This window comes from Spermophilus citellus (assembly GCF_964194105.1).
Source record: "Spermophilus citellus genome assembly, chromosome: 4".
Taxonomy (NCBI): Eukaryota; Metazoa; Chordata; class Mammalia; order Rodentia; family Sciuridae; genus Spermophilus; species Spermophilus citellus.
This window is the reverse complement of record NC_138185.1, coordinates 998,426-1,021,971: the sequence shown is the minus strand read 5'-3', so window position 1 is coordinate 1,021,971 and position 23,546 is coordinate 998,426. Positions and strand designations below refer to the sequence as shown.

Here is a 23,546-nt window from a genome sequence, read left to right as displayed (position 1 = left end):
ACCCAGGCCCTGGACCTGACAGCAGTACCCACTGCCCGATGTCCCCCGTCCCCAGCCCCCAATCTTGGGGGACAGTGCCAGCCTTCTGGAGGAAGCCAGGGAAGAGGTTCCCTGTGCTGTCCCCTCCCCCTTGTTACAAGAGAGGCCACTACCCCTGTGAGTGGAGTGGGATCTGTGGCACTCTGCCGCCCCGTCATATCCCCTGCCAAGGCCCCGTGACATACCCAGCTGCAAAGAGCATGTGACCAGGCTGCCGCCCTGGCCCCTCTAGAAAGCAGCAGCTCCGGGGAACTGGTGGCAGGACTGTGTTGGTCCCCTCTGCCATCAGTGTGGGGTAGGGAGGGCCCAGGGTTAGGAGGCAAGGCGGTTACTGGATACATTTCAGGAGTGGCTGCGTGCTGCAGACCTGGGCAAATCTGGAGTTCTCTCCATGGGGCCCAAGGGCAGGGCCAAGTGCCCTTGCTGTGGCCCAGAGCCAGGACCCTGGGCAGCTGGCTGCGGCCCCAGGTGGGAGAGTCACAGACCCCGCTGTCTCTGTGGTAGTGTCCCGGGCCAGGACCACGTGGATGGGCAGATCCTGGGCCAGTTGCGCACCCTGACAGAGGAGGAAGAGGCAGAGGAGGTTGGGGCCAGCTTGCCCACAGGGCCTGTCTTCCCCGGGATGGGCTCTGAGGAACTGCGGCTGGCCTCTTTCTACGACTGGCCACCGACTGCTGGGGTTCACCCTGAGGCACTGGCTGCTGCTGGCTTCTTCCACACAGGTGAGTCCTGGGGGTCTTCCTGCCGTGGGTCTCTGCCCACCCCCACAGGGAGTGCTGGCCCACCAAGGGGGTGACTGCACCCCTTCCATGGCTCCCTCCTCACACCTGCCCCTCCCAGGAGTCCGTCAGAACCTGAGGTCCTGGGGGAGGGCTTGCTCTGCCCTGCAGCATCAAAGAGTGTGAGGCGCCTGGCTGTGGCCACACCTGGCCAGGTAGGCCTGCAGGCACCCAGGCTCCTCAGAGGTCCCCACTTCTCCAGAGCTCCAGCACCCTTGGAAATAAGAGTGACCCGTACCCTTTATTTCAGGGCAATAGAGGCTCAGAGGACAAAATCGGGAAGTGGCCCATGCAGGTAGTGGTCATCCTGGCTGCCTCTCAGCTTGTGGGAAATTTCCGCAGGCCGGCACCAGGGCCCAACTCCACGAGTTTCCCGAAGTGCCAGTTTTCCTCTAGGCATGGGCCACCTCTATGGCTCCAGCTGCACCTCGCCTGAAACCGGAGCTGAGTGCTCAGCTCAGGTTCAGCCTCAGGTCTTCCCCTCCCCAGATGAGGACAGCCAGCAGGCTCCACGGGGGCTGGTTAGCGGGGGCCCAGCCAGGGTCATTGTCACAGGTGGGGTTGCAGGACCTGGGTCCTTCCTTACCTGGGTGCTGTCCAGTAAGAGGCCATACTGACTTAAGGGACTTGGACCCTGGGCAGGGAGGATCAGTGTGGGGACAATCACCTGAGAAGGGGCCTCCTGAGGTCAGCAGGTAGAGGTGGGGGAGGCCCTGGGGCGACATTTGTTGGATATACCTGCAGAAGCCCCATGTGGTCTCTGCGGTGGATGCCACAAGGCTCATCTGCTCATAGTGAGGGGAGTGGCCAGCAGGGGTAGGCGAAATACACATGGGCCCCTGAAACCAAGACTGGCACCAGACTGGCATTTAAGGGGCTGGCCCCCTTCCTCCTGCCACTGGGAATCTTTCCTGGCTGCTAGGGTTCCCTGACTCTCCCAGGCCACAGCTATTGTGGGCCGTCCCCCAGCCAGTCCCTCTGTGAACAATGTGGATGCCAGCTCAACTCTTTCCTGAATGCTCTGGCCTCCTGACAGTCGCCCCAGGCATTGTCCTCTAGAGGTACCCATGAAATAACAGTAGAGCCCTGGAGCACCCTGCCCCTTCTTGTTAACTTCCTGGCAGAAAAGACCACTGGGGGCCCCAAGCCCCACCTAAGTTTCACAGCCCCGAGGGGACCCCCAGGGTTACAAGGTAGGAGGGATCCTGGCCAAGTGCTGGGGCTGGGGCCAGCATTTCTCCAACACCCAGGCCAGCAGGACAAAGTAAGGTGCTTCTTCTGCTACGGGGGTCTGCAGAGCTGGGAGTGCGGGGACGATCCCTGGACCGAGCACGCCAAGTGGTTCCCCAGGTAACAACCTATGGGGAGTCCAGGTCTGATGACAGGGTCAGGGTGGGAAGGACCTCAACGAACTCTGTCCAGCCAAGACAAGGACTGGCCCCAGCTCCTCATCTCCTCCAGTCCCAGGGCATGGGTACCCTGGAAGGGTGGCCAACATCCAATTTTTCACAGTAGAGCCTCTCTGGAAGGGCTACTGGGGCAGAAATTCTCCCCCTTGTGCTCCTCCCAGCCTGTCTCCCAGGCTGACGTCCCAGCAAGTGCCCGACTGGCAAGAATGCCGACTGCCTGCTGCAGAGCACGGTGGGATTGTCAGGAACAGAAAGCACAACCCTGGCCCCAAGAGGCTCCTCGGGTTGGGCTTGACAGTGGCGCTCCAACAGTCTGTCCCTGACCTGGCTCAAACTTACTTCAGGTGCCAATTCCTGCTCCAGTCAAAAGGAAGGGGCTTTGTCCGCAGTGTCCAGGAGGCCTACTCCCCGCTGCTCGGCTCCTGGGTAAATTCAGTCTCTCCCTGGGGCTGGGTGGGTGGGGATCCTCTGCCCTGCTCCCTCAGGGCACGGGTGTTCTCCTACAGGACCAGTGGGAGGAACCAGAGGACGCAGCCCCCTCAGGTGAGAGCTGACCTGTGGCCCAAGCTGCTCCCAGCACCCACAGCCTGTGGTGTGGCAAGGCTAAAGGTGACCCTACCCTGCCGGACAGGTGTGTCCAGGGCTCTGCATGAGGCCATGGCTTCCCCTTGCTACCATGGAGCAGAAGGCATTGGCCAAGCCCAGGTGCCCATGGGGCAGGGGTGTGAGGGTCTCCAGACCCTGTCCCTTCTACTGGCCAACTCTGGTCACAGGCAAGTAGTTTTGTCTGAGCCTCAGTGCTCTGAGCTGTGACATGAGGACAGCCTTAGCTTCTTTGGGTCCATGGGATGCTCTGGTGCACTGCATGGTGCACTGCATGGTGCACCAGAGTGCTCTGTCCATGGCGATCATGGTGATGAATTCCCGGTCCTCCCCTCTGACAGGAGTGCCCTCTGGGAACTCCCCAGCCTAAGAGTGACCCTTCACTGCGCCTCATCCAAACCCAGACCCCACCTAGGCATTGGCCAAGCGCAGTAGGAGACCACTGGCCTTTCTCCAGGGTCCTGAGGCCCTAGCCCCACCTGCTCTCTGCCTTGCAGATGCCAGGGGTGGCCAGGAGTGGTCAGAGAGGAGCCAGTGCCCAGATGTGTCTACCAGCATGTCCTCATCACAGCTAGTGGCCAACCTGCTCCAGGAAGAAAATGGGGACCAAGTGGCGAGGGCCAGAGGTACCTCCAGCCCTCTGGACACTATCTTCCCCTCCTGTCTCTGTCCTTGCTTATCCCTCTGGACACTGCCTGCCTCCACCTCACTAAGGGGCTGGACAGGCAAAGCGTCCAAATTCTTGGTGGCCCCTTCAGAAAGTCTCTGGCCTCAGACTCATCACTCTTGAGAGTAGCAAGGTCACTCCAAAGTCAGGCTTTCTGTTCTCCTGATCAGAACTGGACCTCTTTGGCTACTGGACCCCTTGGGGGCTAGGCCTCAAGCCCATTCCGAACTGCCCACAGCTCCTGTCCATGAGGGCCCTGAGCTGATCATGCCCAGAAGAGAGGCCCAGCCTGAAGGTGCCAGGGAGCCAGGTGCAACCCGGGTCCTCTGGGATGGGGGCTGGGCGTGGGGGGGGGACAGAGGATTCCTGTGGGGCTGGTCCATCCCAGGCCTCCTGGTCTCAGGCCCAGACAGCCAGACTACAATCAGCCATTGAGGGTGGGGCTCCTGTCACAGGTCTGTCCCCCAGGGAGCCAGTCCTGAAGGTGCTGGGGGTGGGTTCTGAGCCTCCAGGAACCAGCGACATGCAGGAGCAGCTGCAGCGGCTGCGGGAGGAGAGGAGGTGCAAGGTGTGCCTGGACAGAGCCGTGTCCGTGGTCTTCGTGCCCTGCGGCCACCTCGTCTGTGCAGAGTGCGCCCCCAGCCTGCAGCTGTGTCCCATCTGCAGGGCAGCCATCCATAGCTGTGTGCGCACCTTCCTATCTTGAGCAGGTGAGTCCAAGCAGCCAAGTTCCCTCCTGCCCTCCTGCAGCCAAGCAGCAGCAGCCCGGGGACAGCCTCATGCAGCTTTTCTCGCCCTCTCCCTCCCTTGACACCAACCTTATTTTGGTTCCTCAACTCTTGTTCTGAATCCTTCCTAACAAAGCAGTAGGGCTGGGGCAGGGGTGATGGCACACAGGGCTCACCAGACAGACGAAGGGGGGCAGCTTTGGAGGCGTGTGGGGGAAGCAGGAGGGCTGGACGGGCCTGCTAGAGCTCAAGGCCCTGACCGGCCGGGCCGAGTAGAAACACAGGGGGGATGTACACGAGCCTCACTTAAGTGGAGCATATGGGGGCTTCTGATCCTTGCTGCCTGTGCTGAGGGACCCTCAGGCCCCAACTTTCTGATGGAACAAAGTGGCAAGTCAGGGCACTGCCGGGTTCTGAGGCCCCTGGCTCCGGGGACAAGCCCAACAGGACTTGGATTCATCCAAGCCTCTGTCTCTCCCTCCAGATGCTGTGGTGGGCCAGAGGGGCTGCCCAGTGAGCACCCACCCACCTCACCTGTTGCAGGCCATGCAACAGGTCTGCTGAGGATGCTGTGACTACCACTGACCAGCCAGGATGGAGGAGCCTGCGTGGGCTCGGCGGCTTCACTGTTACCGTGAGGGTATTTCTGCGGATAAATAAAGCAAGGATTTCCCATGCATGGTGTTCAGCCCAGAATTGCTCCTGGACCCTGGCCACTGCCTCCCCCCACACTCTGCCCCTCTCCAGGCCTCTGCCTCTTCTTGCCAGCAGGGCAGCACTTGCCCAGGGTTCAGCCCACCCAATCCACTTCCCAGCTCTTCCCCACCTGAGGGCACTGACTCCCTCCCCTCCCCTGTCTGGTCCTTTCCATGGGCTTTCAGAGTGGTCTGGCCTCTAGCAGCTCGCCACCCTGCTGCAGTTATCAGCCCAGTGTCTGAGGGAAGGTTGGGCCAGATGGTGTGTCCATCCACTTTACCTACAGTGTGCACCTAAGGCATTCTCCAGGACTTCTTGTCCAGACCCCTCTTTGTGGTGCTACCCACTTGTCACAAGGAAGAGTGTCATCCTCTGCAGTGGCCCCAGGCTGAGGCACCTCCATCAGCCTCAAGCCTGGGGCAGGGCTTTGCCTGGGTGAGAGTATGTGGCCCGGGCAGTAAGCAGGGTATACTGGGGCCCTGGCAGCTCGAGGGGGTCAAGTGGCTCACAGGGATTTCCTGGTGAGGCTGCCCTCCTTGTGAGTCCCTGGCCTGGCAGCAGGGTTCAGCCAGTGGTACAGCTGCACCAGGGCAGGGCACTTGAGGAGGGGCTCCCAGGAAAGCAGTGCAGGTGGCTGCCAAGGAGCCTGGGAGGTGGCTTCTTGCACTCTCCCCATTTTCTTTGGAGTCTTCTTATTGTATTTTTTAAAAGGGGAAATTATTAAGCAGATGCTGCTGACCACAGAGTGCCTGGGGAGGGGGCCAGGGCCGAGTCCATCCTGATGTGCGTAGTGGAGCCCCCACCAGTGGCCAAGCCACGAATGCAGACAGTGACAGGCACTTCCCTTGCCTCGCTAGCGTGGTATGGACCAGTCTTGAAATCCCAGAGCTCTGTGGCCCTCAAGGAGCCCAGACTCCCTGAAGAAAGCCGCAGCAGAGTGGGCAGACAGCCGGAGGGAGGAGACCTCCTGAGGTCCAGGCAGGTCCACCAGAGTTCCGGAGACCCACCAGAGCCCGGGGGCAGAGCCACCAGGATGTCCTGGAAGCTCCTGTTTAGGACCACATCTTTAATCTCAGCAACCAGCAAAGAGAAAAGCAAGGCAGGGGCAGGCGAGGCTGAAGTTTCTTAAGCATTCAATTCATCAAACAAGCCAGAAAAATTCAGAGATGGAAAGCCAGGCTGGAGGCCACTGTGTGCCTTCTCCACGGGAAGCAGCTATTCCTCTCTGCTCATTCCCTTTCTCTCCATGTCTTCTGATGGAGGCTCTAACATGATTCCCACGCCACATGAAGCTAGCGTTCGGGAGTGTCTTGGTCCATCTGTGCTGCTATGACAGAATGTCTGAGACTGGGTTATTTATAAAGAACAGAAAGCCATTTATGTTGTGGAGGCAGCAGAGCCGCCCCTCTCCATCTCCCTGGGGGCACTAGTCTCAGGATCCCTTCCAGGGTCTTGCCCTGCAGGGCCTCTACTCCCACACAGATCTCGCTCAGCCCTGTCCCTCTTCTGCAATCCAGCCCCAGGAATCAATGGCCTGTTGTCCTCTCACATGTCCTTGGGTGCCTCAATTTGGGTGTGTTCAAAGCTGAACTCTGCCCCCAGCTTGTCCTCAGTCCTCCCAGCCTCCTGGGAGTCCATAGCCAGAATCTAACCCTTTCCCTCCCCAGCTCTGGGCCACACTGTGGCTGCCTCACCTGTTGCCTGCCCCCATCCTTCCCCAGGTGGCAGTACCAGGGGATGGGTGTTGGAACCCTAGGCACCTGCAGAGCACAGCAGAGTTGGACAGAGCACTACCCACCAGTCACCAGCAGTTGCCCCATGCCAGCTACTGGCCTTGCTAGCCCTGGGGACACAGAGAGCCAACACCACCCTTGCCAGCCAGGGAAGGCCTGCCTGATCCCCAGGAACAGAGGCAGCCTCTCAGTGCATGTCTGTGAGTGCTTGCTTCCCCATGTCTTGCCCTGCGGCTCCCCACAACTCAGACTTCTTTTGGGATCCTCTGGTCTGAGGAATGTCACTCCAACCAGGCTCCAGTCCTGGAACTTAGAGCCTAGATGTCACCTTCCATTCCGTTGTTTAGAAGTGAACATGTGGCCCTAGCTGGTCCACTCAGTGTGACACTGGGGCCTAGTGTGGATGCTTGTACTCGGCCACTTTCTGCTGAATGTGAATGACAGCGCTTGCAGCCTCAGGAGCTGCTGGAAGCATTTTAGGACCTTAGGATGAAGATGAGACTACAGACCACAGACACAGAGAGATGATTTATTCTCAGAAATATTGTTGAGCTACTGGATCAAGTCTCACCTGAGATCCAACTTTCCTCTCAACTTTTCATCACTTAGGTCATAAATTCCCTTGGTTGTTTAAGCAGTTTGGGGTTGGGTTTCTGTCCTAACAACTGGACTCAAGAAAAATTCCCATCTCAGATAGGCATGGAGGGGCTAAGGCAGGGGAGTTCGCGAGTCCTTGCTGACATGGCTGGGACCTAAGCCACCAGGCCTGCCATCTGAGGAGTTGGCCTAGCCTCAACACATTCTTAGCCACTGTGACCAAGTGTAATTCAGCACAGCTGCAGGCTCCCTGGGGGCTTGGATGGAAGGGTAGTGCAGGATTGTCCAGGGACTTGTCAAGCTGTGCTTGAATAGTGAAGCATGGCCTCCGGTCAGCGGGGCTGCACCCTCCCACGTCTTCCATTTCCTTCTGTCCTGGGCCCTGGTCCTCCCTGCACAACATGCAGGCAGTGGCAGGGGTCATATGGGCTGGAGTCAGCCAGGCCCCTCTCCACTCAGGTCAGGGGCTGGAATGTGGCAGCCTCTGGAGGCACTTCTCTCCACAGGCAGGTGAAACTGTTCAGGGAAGACCTGGTGGTGGAAGATGATCAACAAAGAAAAAATCAGGCAGAGAAAAACAGCCTTCTACGGGGATGGGGTATAAAATGACCAAGGCACCTCGAGGGAGTGAAAATCCACCCACGGTGGTGACTCATCCTGGCAGCATGCAGTAGAAGAGGCTGTAAGACACAGGCTTTCCCACACCAGGACATTTGGTACAATGCTGTGGGAACAATTTGTTGGAATCTACCACAATTCCATAATTTACCCAGAATTTCCACACCTAGAGGTTTGTATCATAGAAGCACTCACACAATTCCAGCACGCTGAAAGGAAGAAGGAAGGAAGGAAGGCTGGAGGGAGGCCGGCCTGCATGAATGCAGGTCCAAACCGGGGCCGAGAGCTTGGCTGATACAGGCAGTGGCACTTCTGGAGAGCAGGTACATTCCTGCAGCAGGAAGATGCTCTAACCAGGAAGGAGTGTGGCTGGGGACCTTCAGAAGCTTCCAGACTGCAGCTTTCCTGGAAGTTCACTACAGTGGCAAGGCTAACCTGGGGCCCTGAAGTGGGAGCAGCCTGGCACCTTACCCATGCAATTCTGCCACCAGCCACAGGACTGCAGTAGCTCTCCAGCGCCTTGTTACGGCCTTGGCAGTTGTGCAATGTGGACACTGCAGGATAACCCTGGGTAGACACCTGCCCTCAGCACACCCATACTGCAAGCGCACCCCACTAGCAGTCCACCCACTAATATACCTAACACAGCCAGGCCCTGTGCCCTGATTGGAGGTGCTCAGTGGTACAATCTACCCAATTTGCTAGTTTTAGAATTGGGCAAGCAAAGGGGAAAGGCTACAGTTGGATCCAATTAAGGCTGAACACTATTTTCTGAACGTGAACCACCAGACTTTCTATTTCTCCGTACTGTACACAGCACTACTTGCAGATTAGACCTCAATAACGATGTTCACTCTTGGTCACTTTGACCGCTACAAAGAGCAATGAAGGATATGTAGAATATATAGAAGGGCATGGAGTAAAGATGAAACCCCCAATCCTTTGGAATCGACCTCCAGAGACCACCACTGTGACTGCTTGCAGGAGCTATGTTCACATAGGGGTCTGATGTTCTTACCGCCTGCAGATAGGGAGCCTCTATCTCCAGGCAGCCTCCCTGCTGGGTTGTCCAGCCTCTAGCTGCGCCTGCGCCCAGCCTGCGCCCACCTGCCGGCTCCCCAGGCCGCCCAACTGTTAGGGAAAATGGAAAATGACCAAAATAATGGCCTGAGAAAAGGGGAGTAAAAAGGAAGGCCATGCACTGACAGCTTTCAGAAAGCAAATGTTTTCCTGGCGCTAACTGCAGGCAGGAAGGAGGGGTCTCATCACACCAGGCGACAGCCTCTGAGGGACACTGACCGCCCTCGGAGCGAATCCTTTCCAGATGCGGAGCACAGACCCTTGACCTCAGAGCTCAAACTCCTAAGCACGCCAACTGACTCCTCCATGATTGATAGAAGGAAGCCCAAATTCCTGGGTGCCCAAGAAAACTGACATGCCCCCTTGGCCACCGCCCAGGATGACCCATACAAGCCCAGGCCCTTCCTTCGTTCAGAGGCTCATTTTCCACCAGGAAAGTGGGTCCGTTCCCGTAGGTGGAACCCTGTCCTGAATAATGGCCGAAACGATCCGTCTGCGTCCGGCCTGGCCTCCTGGTTCTAACACCAGCTAGGACACAGACCCAAGCACCGAGACCGCGCCGCGCGGGGCCGAAAGCCACGCCCACGCGCACCCAAAAGCCACGCCCACGCGCACCGGAAGAAAGGTCGTCCCCATGGCGACTGCGCGGCCGCGCTTCCGGGCTCCGGCTCGGAGACGGAAGTCCCGCCCCGTCGGTCTCCCGCGAGGCCTAGCGAAGCACGACGTAGCCGGAAGCTGCTGGCGGCCGGTGGGCGACCAGCGCGGCTGTGCGGCACAGCGGTCGGGCGCGACCCCGCCGGACCCCGGCCCGATCCCGGTCCTGCCCGCCTCACCAGGTAAGCGCGCGGCTGTGCGCCCGGGGCCCGCCCCGCCGTGCTTCCCGCATCCGGACCCGGACCCGCGCCCCCGGAGCGCCCTCTTCCCCAGCTCCGCCCTGCCGCCGGGCCCGGCGCAGACCCCGGGGCTCCGCGAGCCCTTTCGCGCGCCCTCCAGCATCGGCCTCAGGAAGGCCAGCCTCCCAGCCTCCGCCTGCTTTACCATTTTTCTCTGTTTCTGACGTGCACACTGCGTGGGGGCTGGAGGGAAAGACGCAAGGACTGGCCCTGAAGCCTGGCTGGGTCTCCCTGGGTCTGGAGGAACTGCGTGGCTTAACCACAGGCCACCGATTCTGGGAAATAACTGCGTCTGCGGGCCCGATATGCCTGCAGGGCCTTTGACAGCGCCAAACGGGACCCTGACAGAACTGGGGCGGGGGTGTTTCTGGGACGTATCCCTGCCGAGGTCAGGGCAGCAGTACATGCGCTTTACCAAGAAGGGCTGTTACTCTTAACCTGTATTCTTAGGGTGCCTCTGACCTAGGCTGTACCATCTGTCTCCTCCATCTCAGGATGGCTCCACTGAGAAAGATGCCTGTCTCCTTGTCACCCATTCCACAGCCTTGAGACTAAGCAGTGTCTTTACATGTGTGTCTCTTTTGGACTCAGAGGATAAGGGTGCCTCAATTCAAGGCTTGAATGTCCTGGCAAGTGGCTTAGAGGACTCAGAAAGTGTCCTTATTTACCTGAGCATTTACTGAAGTTAGTCCACTTAGAGACAGAGGGACATTTTTATCATTTTAGTTTCGTGTGTTAAGACTTGGACTGTTTTGCAACATAAACCATGAGCATGCTTTTGAAAGTAGGAGGTATTTGTTTCCATGTTATTAAAATAAGCGTTTCAGTTAGAGAAATAAGGCCTTCATACCCAAAACTGGTCATGTCTCTACCTTCTCTCTCTGATAGTCCTACGAATGCCCTTCTTCCTAAGTTAGAAATTTGAAGCAGCCTCACCAGTCCTGACTTTGGTTTTCCTCTGTTGAGCAAGTCAAGAGCCCATGAGGGCCCACAGTGCAGTGGAAAGAGGCAGGTTGAGAGCACATCTGTGTGGGTCTGCACATCTGTTGCCCCTGTACACCAGCCCCATGTGGAGCCTGCATGTGGTCATTAGAAGATTGTGTCCAAAGGGCTTTACAGCTGAAACCCACCAGGGGGTCTCTCCAGATGTGGGTTTCCCTGTCTCTGCCTCAGTGCTGCGGATGAGTCCGTGCTTAGCATGATGAATGCATTCAGGCACTCACTTCACAATCAGACACCACCCTGGCACAGAATTCTGAGTGGGAGGGAGCCTAGGGTGAACTTTTGGTTTCACTTCTATCAATTATAGAAAACAGTATTTTCTAACTTCAAATTGCTTAAAAGTGGTCCTCATGAGTATTCGGAAGCAGGAGCCGATCCACTCAGAGGGTGGTGTTTTGAGGCAGAATCCCCTCCATGAAGGCCTTACTTCTGCAAACTTGAGATTAAAATGAAGTATGGAACAGGGGTCATACCAGTTGCTGCTTTTTTTAAGCTGTATCTCACATTAAACCGTTAATAGGAATACCAGTCCAAGCTGACACTTTCAGTGCAGCGGCAGAGTGGGAAGTAGATGGCACTGAAAATGTCAGCTGTGAGCCTGTGTGTGGCCTCTGTCATATACAGCGTGCCCTGTGTTTTCCACATGTGGTGTCCTGTGAGTTAGAGGGAGCAGCACAGGTTCGTTTGAGAGGTGGGTGAGAGTGATGGCACTCTCAGTTGAGGCTGGCAGGGAGGGAAGGCCTGAGGCCCAGGTCTTGCCTCCAGGCCTCCTATTTCTGGCGTGTGCAGGACCAGTGGGGTAATTTGCGCCTCGTGCTGTGGTTGGCACCACTGCCTTCCTCCAGCTTTGGTATTCCTGGTCATGAGTTAAATGGGCCACCAATTGAAGTTGAACTTTGCTAAAGCTAGTAGATTTGTAAAGAAAGAAGTAGCTTTTCTCTTCAGCCTGAACCTTACTACTGACCCCATCAGTGTCCCTGTGAGTCATGTGATAGGTTTGATACTCCATGGGCCATTGTCTTTGTCCTGCAGAGGCTATACCATCTGTCACCTCCATCTCTCAGGATGGTTCCACAGAGGACCTACCCACATACCTTCCAGCAGGCTGGCCTTTTCACAGTATCAGTCAGGGACACCCCTTTACCCATTGTCACACATTCTGTGTGTTTTTGAAGGCCACCCTTGGCTATGAGTTCATCATTAAAAGAGGACTCCTTTTTTTTTTTTTTTTGAGGTGCTGGGTATTGAACCCAGGGCCTTGGGCATCTGAGGCAATCACTCTACCAACTGAGCTATATCCCCAGTTTCCGAGGACTGTTTTTAATAGACTGTGAAGTCTGAGTGTCACACAGTAGTTAAGCAGAGTGGACAGCACCAGTGATCTCAGTGTCCCTAACCACTGCGGTGGTGGCCTGGAGGCATCACAGAGTGTAAAGAGTATCCTTCAGTGGATGGCCCTGCATGGCCAGCAGAGGCAGTGTTACGCCCCCTTCACAGCCGCTCAGCAAGAGTTCTTGTGCAGTTAGCCTGAACCGTAGTATTTGAGCAGTCATTTCTTGTCTGTGAAGTAACAGCGACCCATGTGTAAGTCTGAGGTTTGTTTCCCTCCTCTGCAGCATCATGGCCAGCCCAAGGACCAGGAAAGTTCTTAAAGAAGTCAGGGCACAAGATGAGAACAACGTGAGTATATGCTGTTGGCAGCACTTTGGGTGGCTAGTGGCCCTCCTGGGTCACTTGTGGCTGTGGTCGTGCCCTTCTTGAAACAGCTGGCTGTCGGCGAAGCTGACCGGCACCATGAGGAGCCGCTGGCTAGTCCTGGTGCTCACCGTCAGCAGGGCTCGGGGCTCCTGCCACATTGCCCAGGTTGTGCTCAGGACATTCTGCTTTGCCTCCATCTGAATCTTTATCGTGTGGGAGGATCTTCCTCAGTTTTCAGCTGCCTTCAGCTTCGTTCTGACCCTGTACCCTCTGGCCACCTGGAGCAGCGCTGTTGGGCTTTGCAGTGACTAGCTGTCTCATGCAGGCCTTGCACATTTACCTGCCCTCCTTTGTGCCTCCTTGGGAGCTCCTGTTGGGTCTTTGGGGGTCCCCAGCCCTGGCCTAAGCTGCCTGGTGAGTTGCACATGGCCCCCTTTCAGGTTTGTTTTGAGTGCGGCGCATTTAACCCTCAGTGGGTCAGCGTGACCTATGGCATCTGGATCTGCTTGGAGTGCTCGGGGAGACACCGTGGGCTTGGGGTGCACCTCAGGTCAGTTCCACTCAGCCTCCACAGATCCTGCACCTAATTTAGTGTTCATGTTGGGGTGGGTGCCTGTCATCCAGAGTGCTGCCTGCCTAGGAAGCTTGGGAGCTTCTCCCCACCCTACCAGGTATGCCAGCTTGTCCAGTGCTGGCCGCCTGGCCTCTGTGTAGCTTCTTCTGGTTTCTGTCTTGCTTCAGGAAGCACCCTTGTCCAGTTCACAGCCTGACCTTGGGTGGGGAGGATCCCATATCCTTGGGTAGTTGGTGCTCAGACCGGCATCTGGTTTTTAGCTTTGTGCGCTCTGTTACTATGGACAAGTGGAAGGACATCGAGCTGGAGAAGATGAAGGCTGGTGGGAATGCCAAGTTCCGGGAGTTCCTGGAGTCGCAGGAGGATTACGACCCCTGCTGGTCCCTGCAGGACAAGTACAGCAGCAGAGCTGCTGCGCTCTTCAGGGATCAGGTACCCGCAGGCCCGGCTTGCATGCGCCCTGCTGTCTGGGCCGTGCCTCCGTTCGTGGCAGCTGGAGTGTGGCTCCATTGACTCCGGAGTTGGGCTTCTCCCATCAGTAGAGACGTACCTGTTGAGGCCAAGCACAGTCCAGGTGTAGGTGAGGACTTGTGGCCCTCACCCCATCCAGAGCAGGCTCTGCTGTCCCAAGGGAAGCAGACGGTAATTAACAGGAGAAAGGGAACCATGAGCGTAATTCCTCAAGTGTGTGTTGGCCACAGTGCCTCCGAGAGAAGCCATAGAACTTGTCTTTTGGGGCCAAAAGTGGGAGCCATGAGATCAGGGCTCTGCAGCACTGTAGCTCATCACAGCATGAGGCCTGGCCTTGGTGCTCACATGTAGCCTACCAGCCTGAGCCACAGCTGCTGAAACAAACCTTGGAGGGTCTGTAGAGTGTCTGCAGTAGCACAGGCCTGTGAGGTTGGACATGCTTGAGTGGGCACATACATACTCTGACATCTCATGTCCCCTCATTAGGTGGCCACGCTGGCTGAAGGCAGAGAGTGGTCTCTGGAGTCATCACCTGCCCAGAACTGGACCCCGCCTCAGCCCAAGATGCTATCATCCACTGCCCACCGGTAGGAACTCCTCTGGCCTGCCAGTCAGGCCTCAGCGCTGTTCTTAGCTCCATTGTGATCTTAGCCATTATGCAGGATCCCCATAGAACCTTGCTTACCTCTGTCATGGAAATGGCTCCAACTGCCAGCTCTTCCTAAAAGTCAGTGTGAAATGCATCTTTTTAAAACTGCCAAAGTAGCACAAGCTTCTAGAAGAAATTAATCTGGTAAAGATAAGCCTGCAGATAAAAGAGCATCTCCCCTGCCTCCAGTAGGCTGCATTCTCTCCCATGGGGGTCTTGTGTGGCCACATGAGCAGTGGCCTCCTGGGGGTGTGGACAGTTCTGTCCGCTTGAGGAGGGGTCCTGATAGCACAGGCCATTACAGGATGGCACATCCCACTACAGGAGCGTCCTGTGTGGAGGAGGAGGATGTGGGTGGCTGGGCCACGGAGGCTTCTCCCTGCAGAACCTAGGCAGAGGTCCTAGCACCCCGACAGCTGCAGTTTGTTGCCTGGCCCTGGACCCTCCCTGCCCTTGCCAGCCAGCACAGGCCACTTTTGGCCTGACTCCAGGTGTGAAGGCCCCTCTCACATGACTAGGTGGTTCCAGCTGGTGTTGCTGGAGCAACTCCGACACTGCAGGCCTCTGCATGCCACTTCATTCAGCGCTGGCCATACTGACTCTTGCAGGGGGTGCAGTACCTGGGATTGAACTCAGGGGCACTCGGCCACTGAGCCACATCCCCAGCCCTATTTTGTATTTTATTTAGAGACAAGGTCTCACTGAGTTGCGTAGTGCCTCGCTTTTGCTGAAGCTGGCTTTGAACTTGTGATCCTCCTGCCTCAGCCTCCCAAGCCACTGGGATTATAGGCGTGTGCCACTGCACCCAGCCCTCACCGACTTTTCACTCTATTTCAGACCCTCTGGCCAGCCACAGAACGTGACAGCCTCTGCAGATAAGGCTTTTGAAGATTGGCTGAATGATGACCTCAGCTCCTGTCCAGGGTAAGACCTCTTAGGCTAGGGCTTCTTAGTAGGCCACCTCTTGAGGGCTGAGTCTGAAGGGTTAGGGCTGCTTCCTTTGGGGTGGGCTAGGCCTGTGTAGGGTTGGAGCATCTGTGCTGCAGGGTCTTATTGTGGCAAGCCCTGGTCAGCCCAGGTTTGAATCAGGGATCATGAGGATAGAGAAAACCTAATATTTAGAAGAAAAAGATCTCTTTTTTTCCTTGGAATCTGCCTGATATATGAATGAATTTTTAATCCCTGAGCTATCAGATTGTTGTTTTGATTCTTCTTCCTATAACCCTGGTATTGGGTTTGGGGTCTTGCTGGGGACCCTCAGCTGATGTGGCAGGAGGGCTTTTGAAGGGTGTGGCTGATGTGCCTGTTGCTGCGAGGCACAGCCTGTCCTGTATGGGAGTGGCACACCCTACAGGGGCCTGAGGTCTCTGCAATCCAGGAGCAGCGAGAGCCCTGCCAGCAGCTGCTGCCTGTCTGTGCTTCACCCTCAGGGCTCAGGAGAATCGCTACGTGGGGTTCGGGAACACAGTGCCGCCTCAGAAGAAGGAAGATGATTTCCTCAACAATGCCATGTCATCCTTGTACTCGGTGAGGGTCCCAGCCCTGCAGAGCACCTGCCACAGGCAGGGTGGGCGGGCCTGGGATGACCTGCTCTTTGTTTCATCTGATTGGAGACCCTTCTTCTTCACCTTCAGCAAAGTATTCTTTTATAAAAACATGACTTAAATTATGCAGATCCCAAATACAACAAAACATCTATTTCAAGGTACATTCCTTTGAAGAACCTCCATAGCTGTCCTCGCTCCAGGGAATACCCTGAGCCCTGTGCTGGCCACCTGTGCTGTGTGGGTTGGCCAGGAGGTGAAGTTCCTGGGCTGACAGTCTCGAGGCTGCGTGGGTGTTGGCAACCTGGGTGGCAGTGCTCAGCCTCCTAGTGTGTGGTCCTGCTTTCATGGCCCAGGAGTTCCAGGCCAGATATTCAGTGCACGACATCCTGGGCTTACTGCTAGTTTTGGAAGTGTACTTTGTCACCATTCATTTTCCAAGGAAGCTAGTTTTAAAAAAATCATTTTTTTCATTACACACTGGTCTGCGATTTTAATACTAATGCCTCAGGGGTCTAGCCAGAGAGGGCTGTTCTGTGGCAGGTGGTGCATCCATTCCTGGGCACTGCCTGGGAAAAGATGACAGACCACATCGTTACAGCACATTAAGTAAATAAGCAAGGTGCCGGGAGGGCGGTGCCCTGTGTGAGAAGGGTTAAAACCAAGAATCTGTTGTCTGGTGTCTGCCGGGGTCACCACTGACGGGCACAGGTGGCAGGCTGTGCTCTGTGCTGTCTGCTTTTGAATCACGTGCGTTTATTTAAAAAACAAATGGATTTCTCACTCAGAAGTTCTTGCAAGCTGTATCTTCCCCTCCAAGGAGCACCACTGCTGGGTCTCCAGAGCCCAGCTTCAGAGCTCTGAGTCAGACCTGGCAGGTGGCCTGTCTGGGCACTGGCACTGAGGTCCTTCTCCCCTGCAGTGGCTACTAGTGCTTTCTGGGGAGGAATAGTAGATTTTAGCCTGAAGCCCGTTGTGGGTGTTTACAAAGACATACCCCTCTAGTATGTCACTTTGTCATTGGTTTCCCCTCTGCTGATGTCTCCCTGGGAAGACAGCCGAATGCAGCTGTCTCAGGTGTGGAGGTCTTTGCCTGCTTTCCACCTGGAGCAGGGTAAGCTGGTGTTTTTGTTTTTTTTCATAGTTCTGGGGGTTGAATCAGGGTCCTCATGCTCAGCTACTGAGCTACGTCCCCAGCCTATAGCTGTGATTCGATGACATGTTTTTTTGTAAAGAGCTTTGATTTAGCTTGGAAGGCTTAGGAGAAAATAGCCTTGACTTACATGGAGGCCTGTGACCTCTGCCCACCCCTGTCTGCTCCTCTACAGGAGGCAGAGGGAGCAAGCAGAGTAACCGGCATGAACTGAGCACATGGGGCTTGGCGGCCCTGCCCTGTGGCAGGCTAGTTCCTGAGTCCTTTCATGGTGACCACTTGTGATATGTGCTGGGTGCTGAGCACTGCAGCTGGGGCAGTGGTGCCATGGAAGCAGGCACCTCATTTTCTCCCCAGAGTAGGGATTGCAGAGGTGTTTGAGGTGCCCTCCATGAGTCCTTCTGTGCAGAAACCCTTGCTGGATGGTCAGTGTGCTGTGCACAGGCTCTGAACCTGACGTGTTTTTTTGTTGTTTGTTTTTCTCAGGGCTGGAGCAGTTTTACCACGGGAGCCAGCAGGTTTGCTTCTGCGGCTAAAGAGGGTGTAAGTCACCTCAGGATGCATGCTGGCCACCACTGGCCTGGAGGCCCGGGAGACAGGCTCCTGGGACCTCTAACCATGCACTGGGCCTCAGTTGAGAGCCTGGGCCCTGGCAACTGCAGATTGCCTGGGAGTCCTTACTGTAGTGGCAGGTGTCTCCTTGGCAGGGACCAGCTGCCTGCAGAAGTGAACTTGCCCTTGTGGTCCCCAGGCTCCACTCTGTCCCAGCGAGTAGGTCATGGGTGCCTGTACCCCAGATTCTGCCTCCCAGTCTTCAGAGTCATACTGGATAGGTTAGGGTCTCCCTCTTGCCTCTGCTTGAAATCAGGGGAAAAGCTGGGGACTTGGGCAAGACAACAGTGCTGTGTGGGAAGCATGCCGGGCCCCACAATGCCCTGGTCAGTGCTAAGGAAGGAGCAGCCTGAACTGGACAGGTACAGGGGCTCTGGGCATGGGGCTGCCCAGATAGCCATGGCTCTGAGAGGAACAGGGACAAAGGTGGCTTTGCCCACTGATCCAGAGCAGACAGGCCAGCAGCATTCACAACTGGAGCCTCTGGATTGGCTCACTGTTGCTTTGCCACGAGGCAGTTGCTGGCTCCTGCTGGGGTCTCCACTTCTTATTTCTAAAGAAGGGATGAAGCCAGGCAGGTCCAGGTGACTTCCAGCCTGGGTATCTGTGGCCAGGCTTTTTCTGCTTTCTTTAAGTGTCAGCAGTTGGGGTGCTGGCCTATACATGCTGGGTCCCGAGCTGCCCCTCCATCAGGGCGCATGGGGCTAAGGTAGTGGGAAGGCCCATAGAAGACAGTTTGGTTGGCTGCTACCTGGCTTCTGTGTTGGGAGGATGGGCCCAGCCTGGCGTGGCCCAGGAACATGAGGGGCTGGCCTCTCTGCAGCTCTTTTGGGTACCTCGGAGCTGCTGCTGGGTCAGTGCTGGCAGTCTAGGTAGCCAACAGGAGCTGAGGCATGATGGTTAGGGTTCAGACTGTTGACTCAGAACACCTCTCTTTGTTTTTCCTTTCAGGCTACAAAAATTGGATCCCAAGCAAGTCAAAAGGTAAAGAGTTTTGAGGTTTAAAACACTCTGATGGGAGACTATGCCATCACATGTACTGTCTGGAAGCTTTCTGGCCCTGTGCCTGGGTCCCAGGGATCGTGGCTCAGAGGGCCTCACGTCATCAGTGGGGTCACCTCAGTGTCTGCACAGTTCAGCTGGGGACCAGAGGCTGCCTCTGCCAGGGACTGCCCAGTGTGTGGCTGTCCCTCAGGTTGCTGGCCCAGGCCTTAGTAATGCAGCCCATGGGGGGCTTACCCCTCATTTCTTTTATCTTCATCGCCTGGCATGGCCCCAGCAAGCCACAAGGTGCTCAGGGCTGTCCTCCACTGTGCTTTGGGCAGGATTTTAGGGTCTGCCCTTTGGCTATCACCAGGAGTCCAGTTCCCAGGAGGCCCCTCTGGCCTGCAGCACTCGCTGCCTGTGGGCACTTCCTACTCAGAGGGGTTCTTGCTGCACACCCTTAGCTGTGCCCACCAGGATCGTGTCCTCACTTTGTCCCAGAGCCTGTGTCAGGCTTCTGAGTCTCACTCCTGAATTCTGGAATGTGATGAGTTTGGAGCAGAAAAGTGTCCATCAAGACCCTGGCACAGGCTGGTTCGAGGCCTGGGGACACCCTCCCAGGGCCACCATCAGAACAGTTCAGCCGAGGATGTGCCCTCTGCTGCCTGGTGTGCTAAACACTGCTCCTCCCATCCGCTCTCTTCCTGCTCTCCTGTCTCCGTGCCGTCTGGGTCAAGTTTTGGGGCTACAAGCAGCAGCCTGAGCCGGTAAAGCCCCATATCTGCTGGTGCATGCCACCCACATCTGCTGGGAACCTGCTTCACTCTGCCCGCATTTGTCCCCTGCACGGTCCCCCTGTATGCTGCGTTTCTACCTCCCTGGGCTGGAGTCAGTCCACAGCTTCCCCTCCAGGGCCAGATCCTGTGCGCTGGATGGACCTGGGGGAGTCCCAGGAAATGAGGCTTGTTGTGGTTCTCATTAGGTTCAATTAGCTCCACCCAAACCGTCCCAGAAATCTCACTCTGCTGGGGAGGACCCTTCTGTGTGTGTAGTCATTCCCCCTAATGTCTTTTGTCTCTGCTTTTTCTGGCCTTGCCAGAAGGGGGAATTCATGCCACACCCCAGGCAGCTCTGTCTCCTAGAGGCCTGTCCTTCCTCAGTGGCTCTCCTCTGCTTCTGCCTGAACCTCCCCTCCTAGTGTGCCTCCAAGTCTGCTCCTAGGAGAGGAGGCAGGGCCCCGCAGGCAGCCTGCCACTGCCAGCCCACTGTCCTCATGACGAGAGCATGGGCTCAAGGAGGTTGCTCCCATGGGCAAGCAGGCTGGGGCCTAGGGAACTCCCTTCCTCAGCAGTGTCTCCTGTCTGCTGTGACCCTGCCCCATGGTACCCTCATCTGGCTGCCTTCCTCTCTGTTAGCAGAACTTGTGTTGGGCTGTGTGTTAGCCATGTGCCATGGCATGTGCTGCTGGGCTCACGTTATGTCCTTTTCCACAGGCTTCGGAGCTAGGCCACAGCCTGAACGAGAACGTCCTCAAGCCTGCGCAGGAGAAGGTAGAGCAGCACCAAAGGCCAAGTGCTTATTGTCCCACCAGACCCTCTGTTGCTAGGGGATGTGGGCATGTGCTGGGGGCTGCAGACCACCTGTTCCTGAACCCGTGAGGCCCCGCTTCCACCTGTTCCTCTGGCCCAGCAGCCTCCTCCATCCCTCCCTGGGACCCCCCTCAGCTCAGTCAGTCCTGAGCCCACCTCCTGTCTGCCTCACACCCCAGTAGCCCAGCCATAGGCATGGACGAGCCTGTCTTCAGGCTTGAGTGTAAGGGTTGGCCCACAGCCCACAGAGCAGCTGGGGCAGGAGACACCCCTCTGAGGAGTCCTTGTACTGATATGGTCCCAGGAAACCAAGGTGTTGGGGTTGTCTCCTTTGTGGGACTGTACATGATAGTCATACCCGTGACAGATCCAGGGGTCTCACACTGGCAACCCGCACCCCCGCTAAGTTTCTGTCCCCCCCTATGATGCCTTTTGATCTGTGCAGGTGAAAGAGGGAAGGATTTTTGATGATGTGTCCAGTGGGGTCTCTCAGTTGGCATCCAAGGTAGGGTAGTCCCACCTGGTGTGTGGGCATGGTGAAGCCAGTCTCCATATTCCAGGCCCTAGCATGGGCCCCACAGTGGGGGAGGAGGTCTGGTGCATTGTGCCTCACGAAACCATGAAGCACTGGCCATTATTTTCTGGTGCCCAAGGGCTTGCGGAATATGGAAACAGCTTGACTGATGGGGATTTGGCAGCCACTGACCTATTGCTTTTTCCCTTCCTATTGCTGCCTCTGGCCTTTCCCTTGGTAAGTGCCAATGCCTGTCTCGAGCTATTGCCAGCCCCATAACTTCTATAGAGGCTGTGTGGGGTGTATGTGCGGTCTTGGTGCCCAGCCTGGGGGCCCTGGTCTGGGGAAGCCACTGGGGACCTTCCGTCCACCATGATTAAGGCTGAGCTAGCCAGCAGCTTTCACTCATGTCTCCTTTCTCCTCCCAAGTGTGGACTGTGAGCTCGTGAAGGCCATGGCTTTTCACTGTCCACACAAGGTCCCATCTCCAACAGCAAATAGCTTGCTTAGGATGAACCGTGAGGAAGGTAGGGGATGGTGACACGTAGTGCATGCCTGTCTTCCCAGTGATTCAGGAGGCTGAGGCAGGAGGATGGCAAGTTCAAGGCCAGCTGGCAATTAGAAAGACCCTATCTAGAAAATAAATAAAAAGAGCTAGGGATGCAGTGAAGTGGAAACGCGCCTCTGGGTTCAGTCCCCAGTTCTGCAGAAAGTCAGCCAGCCAGCAGCAGTTTCCGCGTGGGGCCTGGGCACTGTGTGTTGCTGTGTGCGTAGTGTGGGTGCGTGGCGCCCTTATTTCTGAACTCTGTCAGGTCTTCCCAGTAGCGCACGTTTGCATGTGTGTCGGAGGACCCTGGGGCCACTGTGCTGTGAAGAGAAGGGCCCTGGCTAGCCTTCCTCTCTTGTCTTCCAGGTCCAGGGAGTTGGCAGTAAGGGGTGGCGAGACGTCACCACCTTCTTTTCTGGGAAGGCAGAAGACCCCTCTGACAGGTAGGTATGCCATGACCCCACCCAGGATCCTGTGTCTCACAGCACTGCCCTGGCTCCACTCTGAGAGGCAATTAGCATCCTGAGCCTAGGGACCTGCCTCTGCTAGGCGCTGTGTCCACAGGGCTCTGCTCTCAGTGCATCCTGATTCCCAGTGCCCCTGCTCATGGGCAGAAGCCACTTCTCTCCCTTCCCTGATTCACTGTTTGGTAAATAGCCTCCAGTTCTAGTAACTGACAGCGTGTGGGTTCTGGCAGCAAGAGCCTGAGTCCTCTGGTGGGTTCTGTGCCCATCCCCAGAGTGGCCCTCCCCCAGCCCACTTCCCTCTGCTCTGCAGTGAGAGCAACACTCCCCCTGGTGGGTGCTGCTGCAGCAAGCATGGCTAAGAAGTGCTTGGTGGGGCCGGCAGCCCCGTCTAGGCAGAGCACTGGGCTGGGCCCACAGAGCAGTCACCCCAGCTGGGCAGCCTGGGGCCACCAACGGCTCGAGTGTGTTGTTGCCATCTCTGTTGAGTTTCTCCTTCTCTCTATAAAGACCCCTGGAGGGCCACAGCTACCAAAACAGCCGTGGGGACACCTTCGCAAGTGGCACCATAGACCAGAGCTTCTGGGAGAGTTTTGGGAACACCGAGCCCCCCAAGGCCAAGTCCCCGAGCAGCGATAGCTGGACCTGCGCAGATGCCTCCACAGGGCGGAGGAGCTCGGACAGCTGGGATGTGTGGGGCTCGGGCTCCGCCTCGAACAAGAACAGCAACAGCGACGGATGGGAGAGCTGGGAGGGTGCTGGTGGTGAGGGCAGGGCCAAGGCCACCAAGAGGGCAGTGCCGTCTGTGGCAGCAGATGATGGCTGGGACAACCAGAACTGGTAGGGCCCTCAGCCCAGTTCCCAGCCCCCACCAGGGCAACTGCTGTATTTGCACTTTGCCCTCATCCTAGTTCCTCCTTCCTCTTGACCCAAGAAACAGCAGCCACAGCACAAAGGTAGTGTCTCAGGCCAGACTTGTTGGTGCTGCAGGGGGGTGTACATGTGGGATCGCGCTCTCCAAGGCCACATGCCTGCTGTGCACACGCCCCTTGGGACTCCAGGACGGGGCAGCTTCTCAGGCTCATCAGACCTGGGGACCAGGTGTCTTTGAGAGCCAGGCTCGCTGCTGCTGCTGCTGGGGGGGCCACAGCCTTGCCCAGCACCATCAGGCTGTCCAGTCTGTGTGGAAGTGCTCTTTACCTTTAAAGAATTGAGCTGGTTCTTTTTTTTTTCCTTGAAGAAAATGCCTGGAGTTTCAGAGATGGACATGCCAAAGGCAGTACTGGAGCTTGTACTACTGCCCAGCCCCTGGCCTGGTCCACATCTCCTGTGGCCTTTGCTCTGAAGCTTATTGTTGGGACCTCTGGCCATCCCGTCAGCCCTTTCCAGCCCGATTTGCCAGAAAAGCCCTCCACAGACCGCTGCTTGAGGCTCAGTGGGCTCTGGCCTCAGCCCTTGAACTTTCCCATCCTGGAATACCCTGGACACCTCAGAAATGAGCAGAGTAGGCTGGGGTAGCAGGCTCTGCAGGTTGGCCCCTGCCTGTCCTGCTGTGAGGATCCTGCTGGGGGCTGGCAAGAGGGCAGGTGGGGCTCCAGGGCCTCCCTGGAGATCCTACTCCCAGGAACAACTCTGGCCAGTGTTTTGTTGTTTGATGTGTCCACCATGGTCAGCTCTTCCCTGTCCCAGGCACCTGGAGGGTCACTACACTGGTGGCTGCACCCATGGCTCTCCCTCCTGTGTGCCCTGCCTTGCACAGTAGTACTGGGGTCTCACTGAATGCAGTGGAGCCCACCCAGGCCCTGAGCCTGTTGGACTGTGAAGCAAGTGCAGTGCAAGCTTGGGGACTGGAGGCACTAGTGCCCTGCAGACAAGACCCACCGTGGGTTGCTGCTGCATGCCT

General features: G+C 56.8%; 2 protein-coding genes and 1 long non-coding RNA gene across 13 annotated transcripts; 2 read left to right on the top strand and 1 right to left on the bottom strand.

The window, feature by feature from the left end:
- Positions 1 to 280: 280 nt before the first annotated feature.
- On the top strand, positions 281 to 4,902 carry BIRC7 (baculoviral IAP repeat containing 7). 3 transcript variants are annotated; one of them, XM_081291480.1, is made up of 8 exons: positions 281 to 761; positions 2,069 to 2,168; positions 2,572 to 2,653; positions 2,734 to 2,770; positions 3,328 to 3,456; positions 3,736 to 3,792; positions 4,010 to 4,207; positions 4,710 to 4,902. In XM_081291480.1, exons 1-7 carry the CDS (start codon positions 431 to 433, stop codon positions 4,201 to 4,203), a joined length of 930 nt encoding a protein of 309 aa, XP_081147606.1. In that variant the 5' UTR covers positions 281 to 430; the 3' UTR covers positions 4,204 to 4,207; positions 4,710 to 4,902. The 3 variants fall into 3 exon arrangements, with proteins under 3 accessions (XP_081147606.1, XP_081147605.1, XP_081147604.1); XM_081291479.1 differs by having other exon boundaries at positions 3,736 to 3,807; XM_081291478.1 differs by having other exon boundaries at positions 3,736 to 3,807; positions 3,953 to 4,207.
- A 2,379-nt stretch (positions 4,903 to 7,281) lies between these two features.
- On the bottom strand, positions 7,282 to 9,486 carry LOC308647808. 2 transcript variants are annotated; one of them, XR_014021706.1, is made up of 3 exons: positions 8,888 to 9,486; positions 8,065 to 8,200; positions 7,282 to 7,782 (listed from the first exon to the last, which is right to left on the bottom strand). It is a non-coding gene; the product is annotated as an uncharacterized lncRNA (long non-coding RNA). The 2 variants fall into 2 exon arrangements; XR_014021707.1 differs by lacking the exon at positions 7,282 to 7,782 and adding an exon at positions 7,815 to 7,975.
- Positions 9,487 to 9,658: 172 nt separating this feature from the next.
- On the top strand, positions 9,659 to 22,598 carry ARFGAP1 (ARF GTPase activating protein 1). 8 transcript variants are annotated; one of them, XM_081289829.1, is made up of 14 exons: positions 9,659 to 9,785; positions 12,461 to 12,524; positions 12,983 to 13,092; positions 13,377 to 13,548; positions 14,074 to 14,174; positions 15,074 to 15,160; positions 15,667 to 15,763; positions 17,420 to 17,476; positions 18,497 to 18,529; positions 19,267 to 19,296; positions 20,023 to 20,079; positions 20,564 to 20,623; positions 21,552 to 21,622; positions 22,154 to 22,598. In XM_081289829.1, exons 2-14 carry the CDS (start codon positions 12,465 to 12,467, stop codon positions 22,485 to 22,487), a joined length of 1,269 nt encoding a protein of 422 aa, XP_081145955.1. In that variant the 5' UTR covers positions 9,659 to 9,785; positions 12,461 to 12,464; the 3' UTR covers positions 22,488 to 22,598. The 8 variants fall into 8 exon arrangements, with proteins under 8 accessions (XP_081145955.1, XP_081145954.1, XP_081145957.1 ...); XM_081289828.1 differs by having other exon boundaries at positions 21,546 to 21,622; XM_081289831.1 differs by lacking the exon at positions 19,267 to 19,296.
- The last annotated feature ends 948 nt before the right edge of the window (positions 22,599 to 23,546 follow it).

What these genes read in the sequence shown, in the direction of transcription:
- ARFGAP1 (XM_081289828.1), top strand. Translation starts at nt 12,465, where the DNA reads ATGGCCAGCCCAAGGACCAGGAAAGTTCTTAAAGAAGTCAGGGCACAA. An exon ending in GACCTCAGCTCCTGTCCAGG is followed by an intron (nt 15,161 to 15,666) that starts GTAAGACCTCTT and finishes CTTCACCCTCAG; the next exon opens with GGCTCAGGAGAATCGCTACG. An exon ending in TCTCTCAGTTGGCATCCAAG is followed by an intron (nt 20,624 to 21,545) that starts GTAGGGTAGTCC and finishes CTTGTCTTCCAG; the next exon opens with GTCCAGGGAGTTGGCAGTAA.
- BIRC7 (XM_081291478.1), top strand. Translation starts at nt 431, where the DNA reads ATGGGGCCCAAGGGCAGGGCCAAGTGCCCTTGCTGTGGCCCAGAGCCA. An exon ending in CCAAGTGGCGAGGGCCAGAG is followed by an intron (nt 3,457 to 3,735) that starts GTACCTCCAGCC and finishes AACTGCCCACAG; the next exon opens with CTCCTGTCCATGAGGGCCCT. An exon ending in TGAAGGTGCCAGGGAGCCAG is followed by an intron (nt 3,808 to 3,952) that starts GTGCAACCCGGG and finishes CTCCTGTCACAG; the next exon opens with GTCTGTCCCCCAGGGAGCCA.